We start from the raw sequence: 8,551 nt of genomic DNA, 5'->3' as shown, positions 1-8,551 counted from the left end.
CCCCCAAACGCAAAATAAAGGCAACTGGTTCATCTTTTTGTAATTAATATTTTTTCCCTTGTATTTTGTTAGATTTTGTTTCCTCATGCCTTTATTGTTTGTACTTTTATCTATCTTAATAAAAGTTGGTTTCTTAAAAAAAAAGAGATAAAAATCAGATAAAAATTATAAAATAGGAGAGATGAAAAGGTTGAAATAAATATTCATGTGAAGGCGCATGCAAGAGAGTTTGTTATTTCAAAAATTTTGAGTTAGGCTGCTTTTAGATGAATGGTTATTTCAAAAGCGAATTTCTGGTCCTCAGGTTTTTTCATGTAGCAGTTGTTGTTTATAGCCCATGTAGAGTTTTCAATGATTTAAATAATTAAATCAAATTTGCTTCTTTAAGCGTAGCAAGAACCACGGTAAGTTTAAATCTGAATGCAACTCCATGCATTGTGCTTTTGCTTCATCATAACTATAATTTATTTTTTTCTTTCACTCAGGACTTACAGAGTCAACGAAGATCAAGTTTTAGCTCAAATGCAAGTGATAACAGTCAGCTACATACTCGTAGAACTGAATTTGCATATTCTTTTGTCGGAATGCATTGTATATTTGATCAATGCAAAGTTGCTGGTAAACTTTCATTGAAGAACAAATCTGAACCGATCATGTGATTATTTCAAATTTCTTATCAACGCAGAATAAAGTTGTTTACATAAGGAGTCTAATTGTCAATTTTGCAGTTACGGTTTTGAAGTTTGGGCACATGAGCTCTGATCTATTAGCATATGGTGCAGCGGATGGGTCCTTGACTGTATGCAATGTCTCTGAACCATCTTCAACCGTCAAGCATTTGCTGGGCCATTCAAAAGACTTAACAGGTTGGATTGGCCGGTACTGCTTTGTTGTCTTTTACACTGTCTCTTCTCCCAATCACAACTTCAAGGATTGTTAAAAGCTAGTATGAGTAGAGTTCTGTTGGTTTTCTCTCCAAATTCCTTCTCTGGGTTTCATCTCTTTTGGTTTGCTTCTCTGCTTGTATCATTATTATTTGTAGGCCCTTCTTGTTTACTCTCATTCATCTGATGAAGGCTCATTTCTTATAAAATTAATGTTTAGATGTAAGCGTCCGGGGATGGTTATGTTTTATTGTTATTCATGCCTTTGTTTACGTGTGTGAATTTTCATGCCTCAATGATTTTGATGAATCTCATTCCTTATGGATTTTCCCTGAACTTGCATGTTGTAGTAATAAGTACTCTCTCTCTCTCTCTCATGTGTGTGCAGCAGACATGCACATAATGTTGAGTCGATGTAGAAATGAATTTCATTGATTTGAGAGGTGGGTAAGTTAAAGGTGGTTGAAGGTTGAAATTTGCAAAAGCCAACCATAAAAAGAAATATGCAAAGTGTCACAACCTTACTATGAAGAGAGTAGGTTGTGATCTTCACGTTGCGATAAGAGAAGTGGAGACCCTCAAGTGGCGCCCATCCGGCCACGCGAGGGCCTAGACGAGTGCCATGATACAACTGAGGAGAACAATACATCATCTAGCACACCACATAGAGTAGACATTGAAGAGAAGACGAGACATAAGCAAGATAAGGGGAACAAGTAGACAAGAGTGTCAAAGATAGGCTTGTTAAAGGGCCGGGTAGGGCCTCAGACCTTAACCTCAAAAGTTGGGATTCCGAAGAGAATTTGGGCATGCAATTTTGGAGTCAAGTCTGTCCATATGAAATATGAAAGCATGCCAAATTTGGTGTCAATTGGACACCAGACGGATGTTTCACAACACTGTATGTCCATTTGCCAAATCATGTCCACACTCGCTAGTTTGAAAATGCCTCAAAATGTACATTGGGGGAGGCATGGTGTCAGCTCTCTACCACCCTTGGACCCTGTGGCCTAAGTGAGCTACCATGTGGCATATGCATGTGTCATAGTGAGGGCGAGTGTTCCGGGACGAGTGTCTCGAGTGACTTTCTTTGAAATGAATTTTTCAAGGGCAGTACCGGGTGGCATGGGTGTGTCGGTATTGCGCCCTAGCCCATGTGTCAGATGTTGGATTATGCACCAGAGTCCGTAAATGACATGGCATGGGCATGGGAGGGCCAATGCTAAATCATCGAGGACGATAACTAGTTTAAGTGGGGGAGAATATCAGAACCTTACTATGAAGAAAGTAGGTTGTGACCTTCACGTTGCGACAAGAGAAGTGGCGACCCTCAAGTGGTGCCCATTCGGCCACGCGAGGGTCTAGACAAGTGCCATGATGCGATCGAGGAGGACGGTACATCATCTAACACACCACATCGAGTGGACATTGAAGAGAAGATGAGACATAAGCAAGATAAGGGCAACGGGTTGACAAGAGTGTCAAAGATAAGCTTGTTAAAGGGCCGGATAGGGCCTCGAGCCTTAACCTTGAAAGTTAGGGTTCTTAAGGAAATTTGGGCATTTAGTTCTTGAGTCAAGTCTGCCCATATGAAATATGAAAGCTCGCTAAATTTTGTGCCAATCGGACATCGGACAGACACTCCACGGCACCGTATGTCTGTTCGCCAAAATCATGTCTACACCCACCAGTTTGTAAATGCCTCAAATTGTACCTTAGAAGGAGGCATGGTGTCTGCACTCCACCACCCATGGGCCTTGTGGCCTAAGCGAGCTATCATGTGGCACATGCGTGTGCCACAATGAGAGCGAGCATTCCGAGACGAGTGTCTCGGGTGACTTCCCCATGTGTCGAAGGTCGGATTATGCACCTGCTATTGGGTATGGAATCCGTAAATGACATGGCATGGGCATGGGAGGGCCAATGTCTTGATAGAATCTGAATGGATGGAGATTCGAGATGTCCCGATGTTATGAACGACACGTGGGCTTGTTCTTGATGGCATGACTGAGAGAGCTGCAATGACCAACGACTCCCCATGACTTATGATGACGTGAAGGTATATGGGCCATGTTAATTAGGAACCAAGATGAGATGATAGGATGTGACGTTGCATTGAGAGACCTTGGCCCTGAGTAGAGGTAAGGTCGAGCCAAATGACTTGGCATAGTGTAGAGGCAAATCGGTTCTATCGCAGACAATTGAACATGTGCACGCAGGCGGCTTGTGTGGCTGAACAAACTTGGATTCTACACAAGTGATGTTCGGTTGGTGAAAACAGACATCACCTAATGTCCGACGATGCCACAAAGTCAGGCAAAAAATGAACATGGGGCTTGGGTTCCCCTCAAGGCTTGTCATGAGTGTGTTAAGATCACGACGCCATTGTGGCACCAAGCACCTCCCATTGCATTAATCTTCAACTGGACTGCCTAATTGTGGGTACTTATATGCGTAGGTCCCTAAAGATTTGCTGAAGTGTTTTTGGTGTCTCGATGGATGTTTCTGGGCATATTTGTCTTTATTACACATGGTATGCAAAGAGTTGACAGTGGAGATTGTGGGAAAAAAAAAAGATTGAGCACTTATCACAATCGCACTCTTACAATAGTGGGATAGCGATCGTGAGGCACTTGTTCTAACCAAGTGAATAAGTCAGCCGTGAGAAATTCAGACGTTGCAAACAACGTCGGCATATGTTCGGGCCTCGAGTCACGTTGCGAGAAAAGGTTTAGAAAACTTGTGCGAGGAAATACATTTGAAAACGGTTTCAAGAATTGAAGAAAATAACATTATATGACTATAAGAAAATTAAGAAACACTATCGTATGTTGACTCTAAGTTATATGCTATTTAAGCCGTGGTATTTCTTAATTTTCTTGATGATGAAACTATTTATGATGGAGAATTTTAAGACGTTGAAAACTCTCAGATTAGGATTAAAATATTTACCTATTTGGCATTGGAAAAATAAATTCAGATAGATGAAGTTGGAAAACCAGCTGAGACTAGCCGTGGAATTAAAGAGTAAATGAAAACTCTTTCAATACCCCTGGGACATTTGAAAAGGATACATTAATCTACACCAAAAAGAAACCATTATATGCGGCCGTTTCTTCTTTTGGATTGGAATTCTTTCATGTGGTTAGTTGTTGGATTTCTTTTACAAGCTTCTTTTTTTTTTCTTTTTTGTGCATGCACTTGTACTCTCTTACAGTCCTTCATTTACAATTAATCAAAGCTTAGTTTCTTACCCAAGAAAGAAAACCTAAACACCTAGTTATCAAAAATAGCTTCAAGAATTTTTTTCATTACAAGCATCAGATTTGATATTAAATTTGTCTCTTATTGTCCACTTCCGAAAGTAAAATTCTAACATACTGGTGTTTTTTCAGACTTTGATTTTTCATCGAATAATCAGTACATTGCATCATCGTCCATGGATAAGACCGTTAGAGTATGGGAGATATCAAGGGGAATTTGCATTAGAGTAATCTATGGAGTATCTTCACAACTGTGTATACGTTTTCATCCGGTAAGTATGAAACAATATCAATAATGTTGCAAACCGTAGCAGTGGTTTTCTTGACCCGCTATCTATTATCATACCTATAAAATAAGGTTGGCTTTGATTCTTTGTTTGTTTCTGTATTTCTTATGATATTTAAACCATTAACACCATATTGAATCTTGTTTTTGTAATTTCCCTTCTCCTTTCAAATCTAGCAATGTTTTTTCTTCATCTAATGAATCTTTCAATCAATCTGGGTTAGATCAATGTCAGAGTGTTCATTTTTTGGTGCTTATAAATTTTTTATCCCCCTCCCTGCAAAAAGGAGTTAGATTAAATAGTCTCCTGCTTAGGCTCGAAGATTGTGCTTTCTCATGATTTTAGTGACAGGTATAACAACATAATATACCAAAAGGATCATCAGAGGTTGGAAACAATTTAGGATCCAATTGACTAATGGAATCCAATAACTTTGTAATTCCTGTGGTGGATTTGCAAAGAGGCAAAAAGGCTGGAGTTGGAATTAAATGAAGCGCTGATTAAAGTAAGAAAACTTGCATGCGAATCCCCCCCACCCTCTTTCATTAAAGCTGTAGATCAAATAGTTTCATCATCTAGCTCCGAAGTGCCACTAGGAAGGCTCATGGAGTTCAGTGTGCCACTCTAATCTATGAGACCATGGTACCAGTGGCTAATTGTTTTTAGTTCTTTTCAGAGGTTCCTCCAGAGCTAGATTCTGATGAGATTTTACAATATGTCAGGAGGTATTGAAGGGCATGATTCTAATCTTCTGAGCCTCCAGGAAGTGGTTGCTATACTAGCCTATACTTAAATTCGAATCTTGCCTCCCAAGCCATAGTCATGGGTTTAATGGATTGTTATCAATTAAAATCCTAAACCCTTTGGATCGCAATCACTTGTTTTTGTCTATTGAGGTCTCCTTTCTGGTTCGGTGGATGCTATGCTAGCCTATACTTTTTGTTTATCTGGCTTTGATTGTTTTTTCATTCTTTTAAGAATAGGAAGATGATTAACTTAAAAGTACCCTCTTTTCTCTTCATTGCAATGCGGTGAAAACTCTCTTTACCTTGAAAAGGCCAAAAAGTTATCACAGTTTTTGATGGTATGTTAAGAGGCTAATTAAAACTTAGGATGGAACGATACTAACTTAGGAACTAATCTGGCTGTGATTATCTTCTAAGAATCTAAACTTTTGTTGTTGATGGTTTTGTGGTCAAACACTTGTGAAGATCAAAACACATGGTTGGGATGTTCTTGATTTTGTTGGAGCTTCCAGAGATTTCCTGATTTTGTGAGACAAACTATTCCATTCTGGGATGTAGTATGTTGTTGGATTATTATCTGGCTCTTACAGTCTTTCTCTAGCTGTTGCCCCTCGGTTCTGGGGACTAAGACAATTTCTGCGGCGGCTTAAGACATAATTTTATGAAGGAGATTGAAGACTCATGAGCTCGATAAATCCATTAGTCTTGATGATTCTCAGAGGAAATCTGGCTGCAATGAAATAATTGGACGCAAAAGGGTTACAAAGGCATAAATTGAGGGATGAGAACTCCTTCCTAGGTCAGAGGAACAAAGGCTTCATTAAAAGCCTAATATCAGAAAGTATCTTGCTTCAGTGAGGCTTGAAAATAAGGAGAAATCCTGAACTTTTAATTAATGACGTTATGGAAGATAGGACACATTGGAAGCTTGGAGGTTTTGGCCTTTACATTTGATTTGGAAAGGGTTTACAATCATTATTAATTGACATTTTCTTAATCCTACTTTTCTTGTGCTATCAAATTTTAGCCAAAACTATCGTGGCCTCCCCTCAGGCAGTAGAATACTCTGTACTGTTAGTATTGTGGTCCTGACACTTGGTTATAAATTTTAGGAAAGGCATCCTACCAATAGAAGGATAGTTATACTTGTCGAAACAATGGTTATTGATATTATATTGATTCTTATGTGGAGCAAAGCTCCACTCCTAGTTATATATATAAATATATATATATATATATATTGACATTCTTAGTTTTGGGTTTTCAAAGAATATATCACATCATAAATATGAGGCAATAATTTAAACGTACGATCTCATAGAAGACGTAGAGATGCCTTAACGACTAAGTTATGCTCATATGTTTTTTTTTTTAATTTTTTTAATTTTTTTAATTTTCATTTTTACTTAACAAGTAACGAACTTTTCACTGATACATAAAGAGATTGAAAAATGAATGCTCATGTGGGCTGTTAGTGTTTTACTTTTACCCATCTCTATTTTGAGGTTCCTTCAAAACATGCTTCAATTCTCATTACGTGGAGAAGAAAATTGTTTCTTAAGTGGGTAAATTATTATCAACTTAGAAAGAGGTATTGGAATTAGAAATATAATAAAGAAAAACATGGCCTTTGTAATGAAATATTCATGGAGTTTCAATAAGGAAGAAGAAGCTTTTCATATAAGGCCATTAAAATTAAAGTTGCTAGGTTGACTGGATTGAAATATTCGGCAGTCTTTACAGTATAGGGCCTCTTGGTTCCTTATTTCTAGTTATGAGATACTTGGGTCAAGAAATCCACGTTTAAGACTGGACATGGAAAAGAAGTACATTTTGAGAAGACCTTAGGTTGATATTAATTGGCACTTTCAAACTGCTTTTTACTAGGTTAGGTATCTGGCCTTAATAGCCGTAACTGAACTGTTCTCAAGGTTTGGGACCAAGTTAATGCCTGCCAGAATCTTAACTTTCAAGAGACCAATAACGGTGTAGAAATGGTAGGAGTCGTCAACAAACTTGTGGATGTCTCTGTGAGGGTATTTCAGATTCACATAAGCGAGAAGTTAGTACCAACTTTTCTTGTTAATCCTTCTGGTTTTCTTTGATAGAGGGTTGGAATCTATCATTTTCCAGCTCTTGGTACTTTTCGAAATCTAAAACACCCAAGGAGATTTGGCTCATCTCAACCACAGTAAATTCCATGTTTAAAGATCTCTCATAAAAAACATATTTGTGAAGGATTTCAAAAGAGCCTGAGCATTCCCCTTTCTCCCTACCCGCATGCCATCTGCTACAAGGATGTTGAAAGTTGTTCTTTTTTTTTTTTTTTTTTTTAATGATGGGAAGGATGTTGTAAGTTAGAAGCATCGAATTTTGGATAATCGGTATGCCTCCAGTCTGGTGGCCTGGCCCCTTTACAGTATCTCCAAATTATCAAGTGCAGGCTTTGCTGGTGAAAAGCTTACCTGAAAAATCAGAGTTATTTTTATGAATATTTCACAAGAAGTGCAAGTTATCTGGGAGCCCAAGAGTTTTGCAAGACTAAGCAATTGCAACAAGAAATATGCTGGCCATAGTGCTTGAAAACTAACATAAGTTCCTTCCATTGGAAGATTTATCTCAGTGATCAAAAGTCCTGGAAAAAGAAAACCTATGAGCTGCAATGCTCAATTCAGAATCTCCTCCCATCAAATTGGCAGCAGAAGTAAGGGAAGTAGTTGACCTCCCTAAGTTATCTTGTTGGATTTATATAGATTACCTAGTATATAGGAATTTATTATTTATATTTAGTTAGTCGTTCTTCCTTATAAAAGGGACATGTACTCTGTAAATTAATAGGAAAGAACAACAGTCTAATTTGGACTTGCAATAAGTACGATTGACGGGAATGAAAAGTTTTTAGAGAGGCTTACCCAACCAAGAATAAAAGGAAAAACTCCACACAAAATTTAAGATAATAGCAGTAGAAGGAAGAATGTGACGAAATACTACAGATTTGGCTAGAAAGTGATGCAAGAAAGTAATTGGAGTCATATTCAGAGAAGTGGATCTGATTCAGAAGGGAAAAGAGGCGTACACAAGGGGACCTTAGCCTATATACTTAATCTTTGAGTTATTGGAATGTAATTACAATTATGCCCAAATTTCAACTTAAAGCTGTTACCTAAGAATAATTAAAAGAGTAAATAACAAATACGAAGGAATTTACCAGAAATACCCCAGCATGCCTACATCATGTCCTCATGTACAACATGCTATGTCCCAACTTTTATACATTCACCCTTTTGGGGTATTCTTGCTGATGCAATCCAAGCAGGGAATGACATTCAGGAGGAGTCCAAGATTCCTTTTTTTTTTTTTTTTTTTTTTTT

At 38.0% G+C, this 8,551-nt stretch overlaps 1 protein-coding gene across 1 annotated transcript in view; it reads left to right on the top strand.

Annotated features, from left to right (window-relative positions):
* Positions 1-8,551, top strand: part of LOC111484233 (WD repeat-containing protein 13) — a 16,116-nt gene that overhangs the window by 4,772 nt on the left and 2,793 nt on the right. Inside the window, exons 4-6 of the mRNA XM_023130750.1 lie at positions 486-618; positions 729-866; positions 4,280-4,419. Coding sequence (XP_022986518.1) covers positions 486-618; positions 729-866; positions 4,280-4,419 — 411 coding nt within the window. The remainder of the gene's footprint in view (positions 1-485; positions 619-728; positions 867-4,279; positions 4,420-8,551) is intronic.

The sequence above is a fragment of the Cucurbita maxima genome, unplaced genomic scaffold (assembly GCF_002738345.1).
Source record: "Cucurbita maxima cultivar Rimu unplaced genomic scaffold, Cmax_1.0 Cma_Scf00009, whole genome shotgun sequence".
NCBI classification, from domain to species: Eukaryota; Viridiplantae; Streptophyta; class Magnoliopsida; order Cucurbitales; family Cucurbitaceae; genus Cucurbita; species Cucurbita maxima.
Note: the sequence above shows the minus strand (reverse complement) of the source record. Positions and strands in the feature narration are given on the sequence as shown.